Below are 13,638 nucleotides of genomic sequence, written 5' to 3'. Positions count from 1 at the left end.
GGCCTCATCGGCCATGATTAACCCCTTCCCTGCATGGGAGGGCCCTGCCCAACACTTTGTTTCATACTTCTGACATTTCTCTTGCAGTATTTACAATAACAAGATCTCTGTGTCTGCCTAATCCTCCAACTAAATTATGATTCCCTGAGGATAGATGCTGCACTCCTGGTTCTCCTGGTACACTCTGTATACGGCAGGTGCTTATCCAAAGCTTGTTGCCATAATGGCTCCTTCCCACACAAATGCAAACTCTTGGGCCTGACATTCATGGCCTCTTCCAATGTGGCTGCACCCTGATTTCCTACAGCTCCTTATCACACACATTCTTATCCCCAAGCCCAAGCTGTTTCCTCTTGCCCTGTCTCTATCTGGTTCATTCACCTTTCTCCTACCTGAAATGCTTGTTCCCCTCCTTTCCTTCTCTCCAAGGCTGTCCTGGCCCTCAGGGACCAACTCAGTCCTGCTTCCTTCAGGAAGCCTTCCTGAAGAGGGACAACCCTTTCTCTGTGTTCTTGGAGAACTCCCAGACCCTGAAGTGTAACTAAGGGCTTTGTGTGCAAGACGAAGCTTTGAGTTTCAGCACACCACTCCCAGAGGGAACCAGCTGTGTCCTCTTCTCTTTTCCTTAGCTCCCTCCTCCTATCCCTCCCACGACCTAAGGAAGGCCTGAGCAAACATCAAAAGGAGGTGACCATTTGGAACGGGGACCACAGCCAGCCCTTCATACAGGCCTGTCCCATCCACACTTTATCTGATCTTCACCACAATTTTCCAAAGCTGGCAAGACATTTTAAAAATGAAGAAATAGAGGCTGCAAGAGGTTTCAACCACGCAGCACCACATGCCAGAATAAATGGAGATCTCCTGACTCTCAATGCATGGTTCTGGTCACTCCCTATGCCAGGATGGCTACGTTCTGGTCTCCTTCATAGACTGACTTGTTCCTTTTCCTATCAAACACATGTTCTATGAGAAGGATTCTCAATCCCAGAACCACAGATTGTCAGATGTGAGAGAAACCTTGAAGACCTTCCTGTTCAATCACCCTCTATCACAGAGCCATATTTTCTCAGACATGGCAGGGCCTACTTTCAACACCCCCGAAACCAGAATTTTCAGCTGCTGACCCATCCCCATTTTCCATGCTCCATCCATCCCTCCTCAGACATGGGCCTAGAAAAAATGAAAGAAGAGAAAACCCCTGGCCATCTTGGACCACCCAAATGGGAGTACTTTCCAAAGGCTTGCCTTCAGTCACATATCCAGTTCAGCCAAGTTTGTCAAGAGATTAAAAAAATGAGTCCTCCTCTCTTCAATGAAGAGGTGTGGAACCCTACATACACAATCAGGCTCAGGTGACATGTGGCTCAGCTTTGCTAACTGATTTTAAAGTAGTACAATGGATTCACCTGAAGTCAGGAAAACTGGAGCTGAAATCCAGTCCCAGACACTTATTATGTGACCGTGGGCAAGTCACTTCACCTGTGACTGTGATATGGGGACAATAACAGCACGTACCTTCCAGGGTCCCTGTGAGGATCAAGTGATAATATTTGTCTAACATTTGCAGACCTCTGAGTGTTATATAAATGCTAGCTACTCTTTCTTTTTTAAAAAATTCTTTTTCTTTTTGGTACAAAGGATGGCTTGCTGGGTGGGAAGGGATATATTTGTAAATAGAAGTGATGTGAAAATAAAAGAAATCAATAATTTTATTTTTTTAAAGACCTGAGGGTGGGAAAGAACATGGTCTGTCTCCTTTGGGGTGTGCCCCATTTTAGTTGGTAACCTCTGAGACTAAGTGACCAGTGTGCATTTACTGAGCACCTCCTGTAACTGGGGACTTGCATTAGGCCCTGTGGGAGCAAGAGAGATGTAAGGAGGCAGAAGCCTGGCTCTGACTTCTATCTTGGCTGCCCTCCAGTCACAGGCATACCCTTTTCCCTCAATTTCTTCATCTGTCAAATGGGAGCATAATATTTATACTCCCTAGTTCACAGGGTTGTTGTGTGGAAACTGTAAACTGAATAAATCAATAAATTGTCATCACTATTACTGTCATTAATAAACTCTAAAGTGCTGTAGGAATAGACCTGTCAAAAGATCCAGCCCCTACCTTCCCCTGGGGACTTCATGGTCTGATGGGGAGAAAGGCCAAGGTACCAAAATAACTAACTACAAAAAGCAGCATAGAATTAGTATTACATACAGCATAGAATTAGTAATACATACAGCATAGAATTAGTAATACATACAGAAAACACTCAGTGTGGGGTGAGAGAGATTGCCATGGGCTGAGGTGGTCAGGGAAGGCTTCCTGGAGGAGATGAGATGTGAGGTGGGCCCTGAAGGTTAGGAAGAATTTCAATAGGTCAAAAGGAAGTGACAGAGGCATTGTGGGAAAATTGTGGCTGTTCCAACCTGATTTTTCTGCTTTCACAAAGCACAAACTGCTTGTCCATTCAGCCTTCATGGGGGTCCAGACTGGAAACTGTACCTAAAAACGTAATGGAACCTGACTCTTCCCCCAGCCCATGAGTTGGCCCCTGTCTACCTCAAACAAGTCCCAGCCTGTTTGAAATGTTCCTCCTTACTGAAGAAGCACACTATAAAAGGAGATAGCATTGTTTAGAGAATGTTTAGAGATGCAAGGAATCACTGAGTTTATCTACCTCACTTCATCTCTAGGGAAACTGAGGCCCAAGTAGTGGAAATGGATCCAAAGCATTCGGGACAGTTGAGGACACAGACCTCCTAATGCCTAGGCCAGAATTCTTTCTGCTAACAGGAAAGGCTCATGTTGGAGGCAGAATGAATGGTGGGACTCCCATGGGCGAGGACACAGGCTCTGTCCCTTGTTCAGCTAGTGTCTGAAAAGCACTTAGCCCAATGCCTGACACACAGTAGGGGCTTCCAAGTGCTTCCTCCCTTCTCTTCTCTGTACCATGCTAAGTGGGACCAGATGACTGCCAGGGTCTCTCCTAGCTCTAAGACCTAGGACGGCTGTGGGCCGAGGTTTATGCAGAACTATAGAGCCATGAGCCTGAGAAAATCTTGGAATGAGGGCAGGAAGCATCACCCTCACTTTTCAGATGAGAGAAACTAAGGTCCCTGGAGAGGAAATGACTTCCCAAAGGGCACACAACTGCTAAGCAGGCCAAGGATTTGGACCTCCAACCCGACTCCAAATCTGCTGCCCTTTCTGTTAGACTCTGATGCCCGACCCAGCCAAAGATGCTTTGACACAGGGCCCTATCAAGCCTTTTTACCTTGGGACTCCCCACATCAGGAGCTACAAGCAACAGGAACAATACAAAAACAGGCTGGGAAGTAGGAGACCTGTTGGAGTTGGGAGTAGTGAGGCCTTGGAAAAGTCCTTTCCCTTTCTCCAAGTTTCAGTATCCTTGGCCATAAAGTGAGAGGCTGGACCAGATGATCTCTAAGGTCCCTTCCAGTTGTGACATTCTATGAGGTAGTCAGGTGGCTGGGCCTAGAGTCAGGAAGACCAGAGCTCAAATTCAGCCTGAGACACTTCCCAGCTGTGTAATCCTTAAGCTACCAAAAAAACTCAAAAACCCAAAACCCCAAATCTGTTTGCCTCAGTTTCCTCAGCTGGAAAATGGGGGTGATAATAGTCCTGCCAGGGCTGTTGTGAGGATCATATGAGGCAATATTTGTAACGTGCCCAGCACAATGCCAAATGCTTGCTATAATAAATACAATAATATATGTATATATATATATATTTACGTACATATAATAACGATTCTAATTTATTATTGTTGTTATGAATCCCTGACGGGCCAATCCTGCCATCTGGCCCCCCACCCACTGCCATTTCTTGTTCGGCCTGTACCAGGGCACCCCCACGCTGCCTCCCTGACCACGGGAAGACCGTCCCATCTGCCCTCCTGCGCTGCTCTGACCAGGCTGTGCCGGCTGAGCAAGCAGTCTTTCTTGTGTATCCACAAGGGGCTGTCCTCCTCTTGGCCTTCCCTCCACCCCTTTCAGAAAACAGAAACTTAGAGGAGGAGGAGGGGGTTTATAATCATCATGACGTGGGGCCCGGAAATAGAACTGACCACTACCGTTATCTACCAGCTGCAGGAGGAGCTCTGGTTGTCAAAACTCATTCAATTTCCATTTCTTGAGAAATGACTCGCCTCTATTCCTCTCTTCTGTCAAACCTTGCCTGCCTCCTTCCTGGCTTCCTCCTCCCCTCCTCCCCACCATCTGAACAAACATTAGGGTTAAACAGATGGTGTAACCATCATGCTGCCCATTTTACAGATGGGAAACTGAGGCTTAGTGGTTCAGGGAATTGCCAGGGAAACAATGTGATACAATGGGGGAAGTGTTGGATTTGGAGTCTCAGGGCCTAGGTTCAAATCCCTTGATTTGCTACTCACTACCTATGTGACTGGAAAAATCTAGGTTTCGGTTTCCTCTTCTGGAAAATGAGAGGGTTGGACAAGATGCTGTGGAAAGTCTCTTTCAGCTCCAAATCCAAGTTCCTCAGATCCATCTTCATAGATCTCTCTTAGGGCTGGGATTGGAACCCAGGGCTCCTCCGGCCCCAAATCTAACAGCCTCCCTGCTAGGTACCATGCTGCTTCTGGACACACAAAGCCTCCTCACCCTAGTTTTCAGAGCTCACAAACCTGCAGCTACCAAACACTTGGACATCCACAACAGTTCCACCTCATTGACAAATCACAGCATTGTGGGAAAACCTCAGGGGAAAACTGTATTGGAGGTAAAGAGTCCTGAGTTCAAATCCCAGCTCTGGATGAATTCTATGACCTTGAATAAGCTGCTTCTCCTCCCTCTGCCTAAGTTTTTCCATTTGTTAAATAAAAGGGCCAGATGAGGTGATGGCCAAGAGCTCCTTCAGTTCCGATGTCCTAAGGTCTCTTTTAGGAGGCATCTCTGAAAGAATCAATAGTGCTCCCTCCTTCCACCCTGCCCCAATATCTGAGTGCCTCTCTCCTCAGCCTACACAGGCTCACATCTAAATACCAGTCATGGTATAGCTAAGGCACCAACTAGGCCAACAGCCTCACTGTACAAGTGGGGAACTAAGGCCTAGCGTGGGGAAGCGATTTGCCCAAGGTCATGTAAGTGAGTCTAGTAAATTCATGACTTAAACTCAAGGCCGCCAAGCTCCTGGACCTGGACATTTCTGATTATCCTTGGTCCTTCTGAAAGTTTTAAAACTTTCAAAAGTTCAATAACACAGGACACCGGTATAACAGGGAGAATCTAACCATGGGATTCGAAGGGGACAGTCGTTTCATCTCAATGCTCCAACCTTATCTAGGAGCCCTGATTCACTTGCTTCTCACCTACAGTTTCATTCATTAAGGAAACATCAAGGGGAAGGAGAACAACAATAAAATCAACTGGGGTCAGTGGACCTGGGTTCAAGTCTTGCCTTTACCATTTATTACCCATGCGACCTGTCTGAGGTCACTTTTCCGGACCTCAACTTCCTTTCTGTAAAATCACAGGATCTCAGCCTCTAGTGCCCCCCACACCTACACATCTATCCTCTACACCATCTAAAAACAGCTAAACCTCCAGTCTTTGCTTAAAGGCTCCCAGTGAGGACACTTTTAATTCCCTCAAGATCACTGAGCCCAACTTGGGATAGCTTGGTTTTGCCTGAGATGGAGCCTCAGTTTACCTTCCACTCTCCTATTTCTGTCCTTCGGAGTCTAACAGAAGAAGCTCATGACAGCCCTCCAAAAGCGAGAGCTTACATGTTTCCACTCACTTCTCTCTTCCCACGTCCTTCCTCGGACCTTCACATGGAATAAACCTGAGGCCCTTACTGTCCTGGCTGGCCTCCTCTGAACATCTGCACCCAGGGAATGAGGGAAACAGAAATGTGGGGAAAGTCTTCATATAGACAGAGTGTAAGTAATAATTCATTAATAATTAATGTGAACTGGTTTCTAAGGTTTCTTCTAGCTTTAAATCCTAGAATTTGAAAAGTCACTGAGACTTTAAGATGATTTTCAATCAATATACATGACAATCCCTTGCCTCTACCCTAGGAAATGACTTGTCCGAGGTCACACAATAAATTGGTGACAGAACCAGGCTTCTACCCAGGCTTGACTGTCTGTCCAGGGTTCTTTCTACTTCTCCATGTTAGTTTATCCAGATCTTAAGAATTCCTCTAGCCTGGCTTGGTCTGTCTGCTTTCAGTCCTGCCCTCTTTAACCTTTGTTGTTTAGTTGTTTCAATCATTGTATATAACCCTTCATGGTCGAGTTTGGGGTTTTCTTGGCAGAGATACTGGACTGGTTTGCCATTTCCTTCTCCAGCTCATTTTACTGATGAGGAAACTGAAGCAAACAGGGTTAAGTGACTTGGCCAAGGTCACACAGCTAATACATGTCTGAGGTCATATTTGATCTCAGGTTATTCTGACTCTAGGCTGGGCACTATGTCCACTGCGCCACCTAGCTGCCAGCTTTTAACCTACCTGCTTAAGTAATATTCCTAACATACAGCTATGATACCATGAAGGCGGGTATTATAAGCCTGGCACCAGGCCCTGGGATCATTTCTTTCTTTCCTTCTTTGTCTCTCACCTGTTTTATTGCTCTTTAAATGTTTTTAAATTGTGCCTTAAAAGACATTTCCCCATGCAGAACAATCCCCAACATCTAAGCTGCTCTTAAAACAAAGCAAAACAGTTAAAACAGACTCATAAAAGCAAGCAGGTTGTGAAAGGGGGTCACTCTGAGCCCAGAGCACCCCTCCCTTGCCAGGTCTCCACGAAGGGGACAGAGATACATATTCACCCCATTCCTTTTCCTGAACCAAGCTTAGCTGCTGCCTGTAAGCTGTTCTGACTTACTTGCTGTTATCCCTGCCCCTTCTCCCTCCTGAGCCCCAAAGGCCCCATCCACTGCCCAACAGTATGCCCCCAAGGCTCCACATAGGGAGGGGCAGCCTGACTGGACTAGAGCAAATGTCCACCCTGCGCAACCCAGAATAAGAGCTGGCAAGGTTTGCTCATCCTATGTCCAGGAGTCACAGTTCACACCACACTGGCTGTATGTTCCCTGTCCCATTTTGGGTCAGCTCCTCAGCCTGGCCATTCGAGGCTCTATACAGTCCAGGCCCATCTGACTCTCTCCCTATTTCATCAGGGATGTCCTCCTCATAATCCTAACGCTCTCTCCACACAGCATCATAGAAAGAACATAAGCCCTTCATTCTGCTGGCAGATGAGGCGACCAAGGGCCAAGGAGGGAAGTGACTTGCCCACAGTCATGCAGGGAATAAGCAGCTAAGGCAGAATTCAAGCCCGGATGGTCAGACCACGCACTTGGCGCTCTGTCCACCACACCGTACAGGATCTGAGGTCATCAGAGTTGGAAAGCACCTCAGACACCTCTAGTCTAACCACCTCATTTTACAAATGGGGGGAGCAGAGACCAAAGGACAGAATGTGAATGGTCCAAGGTCACACAGCAGGCGGGGGCAGAACCAGTTTCCTTAACTCCCAGGCCTATGTTCCTTCTAGTATGCTTTCTAGCCTAATTCTCCTCTCTCTGCCCATCCAACAGCTTCCTAACTGTTGGCCTCTCCTCACTCTTCCTCCCTCTCCAAACCACCTTGCATATACTCAGAAGAGGAAGCTTCTTAACATGAGGCCATGTCATGACTCTACTCAAACACCTTCAGAGCAAAGTAGAAACTGCTCTCCATCCAATGCCCTTCACATTCACCTCCAAACTACCCACCCAGCCTTCTCATGCTATTCTCCTTCCAATATTCTTTTTTTTTTTTTACTTTTTGGAGGGCAATTGAGGTTAAGTGACTTGCCCAAGGTCACATGGCTAGTGTTTGTGTATGTGTGTGTGTGTGTGTGTGTGTGTGTGTTAAGTGTCTGAGGCCAGATTTGGACTCAGGTCTTCCTAACTCCAGGGTTGACGCTCTATTCATTGCACCACCTAGCCGCCCCCTTCCAATATTCTTTGTTTCAACTAAAATGACTGGTTACTTCGCCCAGGGGTAGCCCATCCTCCTGTCTTCTTCCGTCTCTCTTTTTATCCTTATGTCTGGGAAGACTGCCAACCTAACTCACTTCCAAATCTTAGGTTCTTAAAAATTCCCCTTCTCCAAGGTCCACCTCAAGGACCATCTCTTTCATGAAATTGTCCCTAGCACCACTGGCAACAGCGGCTAACATTTATGCCTACAGTGTTATCTTATTTGGTTCTCACAACAATCCTGAGCAACAGGTGCTATTATTATCTCCATTATATAGAGGAAGAAACCAAGGTAAATAAGGTTAAGGGATCTGGCCTAGTACTACAGCTAGTAAGTGTCTGAGGCTGTATTTGAACTCAGATCTTCCCAATTCCAGGCCCAGCACTCTACCCCCTTTGATACCTAGATGAAAATGATGTTGCCTTCAAGTTTCCCATGGCTCGTCTCACCTGGGCCTCTCTCTTTGCCCATGACAAAAGGGCATCATCTCTCAGATTCACTTAGTCATACGTCTCTGCCTGTGTGTCTCCCTTCTCAATGCTAGACTGTAAGCTCTCTGAAGGCAGGGCCTGTATGGCAGCTAAGTATATCTCCTCAGGGCCTACCACAGACCCTTGCTCATAGCAGGTACTTGGAAAGTGTTTGTTGAGTTGAGGCACCTTCAATGTCTGGCTTACGCCCTGCCCTTCTCCAGGAGGCCTTTCCTGACCTGACCTGACCTGCCCAACATCCAATGCTCTTGCTTCTCTGAACTCCCTGGGCACTCATGGAGATTTAGCAACCAATCGTGCTTCCATTATTTTACTGGTCCAAATCCTGTCCCTCAAGCTGGTTCAAGGAGATTGGATGAAGGAAGAGACTACTGCCTAACTTCCACCCCACCCCACCCCACCTGAGCACAGGGATAGGCACATGTCACAGGAGAGGAAAGACACGGACAGGCTTGTTGACTACTGGGGAACAGGGCCAAGGTTGAGGAGAATCCTCTATTACCACACTCCATGAATCGTCTTCCTTCAGGCTCTATCAGCAGAAGAGCCCAGTAGACCCCAGGCCTGGCCCTACGAGGAAGCCACCATTGCTAAGCACCTATTCCCTGTCATTATAGCTTGGGAGCAGCGCCAGAAGACGGGTTCCTACCCAAAAAGGGGGTAGGTACCCCAAGGTAGCTGAAAGATATCTTAGACATGGAGCCAAAAGCCTTAGCCTCCCTTCCTGCCCCAGACACTGAACTAGCTGGGTGATGGAAAGTAAAATCATTTCACTGAGCCTCAGGGGATAATGATGCTGGTCACTACTTCCTCCACAGATGAACTGTAAGGAAAGCACTAGTGAGCCTACCATAAACTGTCACAGAACCGGGAGACATTGCTATGATTCCTTATTGGTCACACGTCTACCATTTTCCGGGGTTTTCTGAGCTTTGCTCTTGTGAAAGAGAAAGTTAAAGCCAGGGATGGAAGGGCCTGCCCCAACAATGGGCAGAACAGCAAGATCCCTCCTGAAAAAAACCCTTAACCACATCCCAAGAGTTGGAAGGACTTTGACAGCACAGAATGGCACAACAGAAGGGGCCTCACAGACTGCTGAGTCTAACCTGACCATTTTACAGACACAGGAGCCCAGGAAACTCTAAGATGTGTAATGACAATACAGAGCAGAATCGGGGATTCAGATCCAAGTCTCCTGATTCTCCCCCAGCACACTACCTCTACTCTGGGTCTATAATGGCAGAGTGGGGAGGGTTCTTGGAGATCACCCAGCCCACCCCCCTCATTTTGTCCATTCAGGTCTTTGCAGGTTTCTCTCACAGGCACAAAGTGTTCATGTATTGATGATCTAAATATGAATCATTTGTGGCTTTTAGCATGTGGGAACCCTGGTCCCCAGGAAGCCACAGCCACCGCAAAGACCCAGTGTGCATGGGGGAGACGCCAAGAAGACTCACAGAATCCAAACACTATGCAGTTGTTTGTGTTGTGTGTGGCTTTTTTTTTTTTTAATCATCTGACCACACGAGAGGAGCATGAGATGGGAAAGCTGAGATTGGCAGAAAATCTGGAGATCTTGTGTGAAGTTGTCCTGTCCGTGGTGGATGCCACAACACTGCCCACCAATAAAGCTTTGGATTTTGCTGCATCTGACAGATCAACTACCTCAACCCAGCTAAGGGACACAAACACCTTCAACTTCTGCAAAGCACCAGGGAAAGAGAAAGCCAAGGATGGACCAGATGGGCAACGGTAGGCAGCCCTTCCAACATGGCCTTCTTGTGTGCACACACACACACACACACACACACACACACGCCCAGAGAAACAATACACACCACTGCTTTTCCTTGCCTGGGCTCAAGGAACTGCCCTGCTCTAAGGCTGTCCCATTGCCCAAAGCTCCCATTCAGAGACTTCACCCAGAGGCCCTGTTCCAGCATCACCAACCCAAAGTGACCAATGAGTGCCCAGATCCCAGCTTCTAAATGAAAGTCAAGCTGCTCTGAGGGACCTGCTTGGTATGGGAACAAATAATAATAATATCACCAGTAACACCAGGGCATTTAAAGAGCCCTGAATAGCTTACCAAGGTTTTTTTTCCCCACTCATTTGTTCCTTGAAGCAACCTAGTAAATTGTGTAATACACCCCTGTCATTACCACCATCTTACAGATGAAGAGCCTAAGGCACAAACATTAAGTGACTTTCCCAAGGTCACACAGCTAGTAGAACCTGAATTCCAAATCTAGTGTTCTTTCCCTGGTACCATAGCTGCCTTGCATTAGAAAATATTCTCTCCACCCCCCAAGCAGGGTGTCTCCACCAAGGAAGGCAGAGGGAAGTCTTTCCCTTCCTTCCGATGTTTTCAACCATCTTCTCTATCCTCCATTTCCCCCCCAGCACTTCTTCCTGCTCTCAAGTGCTAGTTCAGGTTCCCTGGAACAGGAAAGGTCTGGGCTGAGACCCTCATTTCCGATACATTCACAGTGTTTAGGGTTAGAAATTGAGACCTACATCTCACCTCTTGTGTAGATGAGGAAACTGAGGCCTATAAAGGGGAAGTCAAGGTCACACTGCTAGTTAAGAACAGGTCCAGGTCTAAGTTTAGTGATCCATACTACATGGCACTGTTTGGTCTTGGTCCTTGGTAAACTCTAACCCTCTCTCAAAACTTAATGAGGTTTTTTCTGGTGCCCCTCCCCACCCCCAGCTGCTGGAACATTTCCTGCTAAGGTTGTCTTGTTCTCTGCTTTTTAAATATATACTTATTTATTCACAGATTACCCCCCTCATTAGAAGTTCTTCAGTCTTTGCTGGCCCAGGTGGGCCTAGCTAGCACAATGCTCAGACACATGGGAGGCCCTTAATAAGTGCTTGATGATCCTAATGGCCGGTCCCTGCTGTTTCTTTGGCCACACAGTTCTACATGCAGAAAGTTCGATGGCAGGGTGCTAGGCAGTCCTTGGAGGAGGGGGAAGGGGGGGCACTGACCAGGGAAGAAGGAGGTAGTTCTCCAGTCCCTCTGCTAGAAAGGATTTTCCTTCAGAAGGACAAGAACACAATTGCTTCCCCCTCCTCTTCTTTAGAAAGGAAAAGTATAAGGACGTTGGCTGGGACAGCAGGGGAAAGCGAAGGGGTCAGGCACCAGGAACCCAAGGCCCGTTATATGGCAACGGTAGGTGGTGGAGGAGAAAGGACCCAGAGGAGTTACCACGTAATAAGGCGCGGCCCCTTTAAGAGAACCTTCGGCACGTACACAGCGCTCTCTGGGCACGGTCTGCTTAGGCAAACAAAGCTAGGGCCCAGGGAGCCTCAGCCAGTGCCGAACTGATCCGATTCGAGAGCTAGTCCGGCCCTGACGGGGTGGGGGAGGGCACAGTTCGCACCCTCACTCAGCAGGAGCCGCTTTCCAATTAAAATCAAGGGTGGGGGTGGGGGCTGCCTACAGACTGGAACTCTCAGAAACCACTGTCCAGATGTGAGTTTTTTTCCCTCAGAGGCAGACGGCAAACCTGGGGTTGGTAGGAGAGAAAAGCCGGGGCTTTCGAGTCTGGAGAAGGAGACACAAGTTCTAAGTCCCAGCACATGTCCTAAATTTGCATGACCTTGGGCAAGTCCCTTCCCCCTCTCTGAGACTCAGTTTCCCTATCTTTGAAAGGAGGGGGATTGGACTTGTGGACCGGGCCCTTTCAGCTCGAGAGACTGACTGACCGACCAAGTTCCAGGGGCGCATCTGCTATTTTGGGGGAAGTCGGTCAGTCAACAACACGTTTTAAGCGCTTACTACGTGCCAGGCACTGTACTTCGAGTACAAAGAAAGGTAGAAAGCATTTCTTTTCCAGACCCTTGGGAGTAGGGGAGGGAATTATAAGTGTGTGCTAGTGGCTGTTTTTTAAAGTCCCCGAGCTGGAAAGTCATGGGGGTTGGGCTTCCACATGACTCTTCCTGCCTTAAAAACAAAACTAAGAAGTTGGGGGGGGGGGGAGAAGTGTCCCAGGCAACCAAACCCCAGACCTCGCCCGCCCACCACCATCAGAGCTAGGAAGGGTGGGGTGGGCTGACATCCGCCCCCGGGCAGACGGACAGACAGACAGACCCTGCTGCATCGAGTAGGGTGGGAGTGGGGGGGGGGGGGGGCCGGGGCAGGGGGGGGGGACCACCCCCGCCGTAGCTCTGATGGGGGGGGGCGGGGGGGGTCTGGGGTTTGGGGCCAGGTCCCGGGGGGGGGGGGGGGGGGGGGGGGGGGGTGACCTGGGCAGGGAGGGGGGACAACCCAGGCTGCTGCGGCGGCTGCTAGGGTTATCGAGCCGGGCAGAGCCAAGGCAGAGAGAGGCTGTACGCGTGGCAGTGTTTATGTGCGAGATCAAAACAGAGCCGAGCCCAGCCCAGGCCAGGGGAAAAATGGCGACGGGATCTGGGGTTGGGGCCAGGTCCCCGAGATGGGTAGGAAGAGGCTGGGGGAGGGGGAGGGAGCAGGAGGGAAGGGCTTAGTTTCTCCGACTCCCAGTCCCAGCCTAGCAGGTCCTGACCAAAGTGGTCCGAGCACCTGGAGGGTTGTGAGGGTGGGAAGAGGAGGGGAGCTGGATTTACACGGTTTGGGTGGAGTGGGTCACAGATTTTTACCTGTTATTCTGAGATTTCCTGGCCAAGGCGGCCGTCTTTGTTTTTTTCCTGGAATACTCGCTGTCGAAGGGCAGCACCGACGCGTAGCCGTGTTCGGCTTCTGGGGACAAAGTCACATGCGTTAGGGGCCTGGGTGGGGTGGGGGGCGCAGGGGCGCGGTTCTCTCAGCCCCCATTCTCCCCACCCCACCCTTCCTACCCCAGATCCTTCCCTAGCCTCCGGGCTTGGCTGACCTGCAGGATCTGGGCAGCTGCGCCAGGTTTTGAAAAAAAGAGACACCCCACATTCCTACCCCCTCCCCCCTTCTCCCAGAACTAGAGATTTCTTGCCAGGCCACAAGCCCTTTTGCAGATGGGGTGGGGGCGAATAAGCATGTCCCAACCTTCCTGAGCGCCGTCTTTCGAGGGGTAGGGGTAACCGGCCGTGGAGACCTAGGGCTAAGCTAGGAAGGGGGCGGCCCAGCCCTCGGTGGGGGAGGGGGGCAGGCAGGAGGCAATGTAACTCGCTC

The 13,638-nt window shown here is 49.2% G+C and overlaps 1 protein-coding gene across 1 annotated transcript in view; it reads right to left on the bottom strand.

Annotated features, from left to right (window-relative positions):
* MXD4 (MAX dimerization protein 4) overlaps positions 1-13,561 on the bottom strand; it is a gene marked incomplete at its 5' end in the record, with an annotated part of 54,325 nt that extends 40,764 nt beyond the window's left edge. The window contains 2 exons of the mRNA XM_069073312.1: positions 13,131-13,230; positions 13,513-13,561. Of these exons, the coding sequence (XP_068929413.1) occupies positions 13,131-13,230; positions 13,513-13,561 (149 nt within the window). The remainder of the gene's footprint in view (positions 1-13,130; positions 13,231-13,512) is intronic.
* Between the last annotated feature and the right edge of the window lie 77 nt (positions 13,562-13,638).

This window comes from Petaurus breviceps, unplaced genomic scaffold (genome assembly GCF_028583685.1).
Source record: "Petaurus breviceps papuanus isolate PSGF00001 unplaced genomic scaffold, PetGlider_PUasm1.0 140, whole genome shotgun sequence".
Taxonomy (NCBI): domain Eukaryota; kingdom Metazoa; phylum Chordata; class Mammalia; order Diprotodontia; family Petauridae; genus Petaurus; species Petaurus breviceps.
The sequence above is the reverse complement of the archived record's forward strand: the minus strand, read 5'-3'. Positions and strand labels throughout refer to the sequence as shown.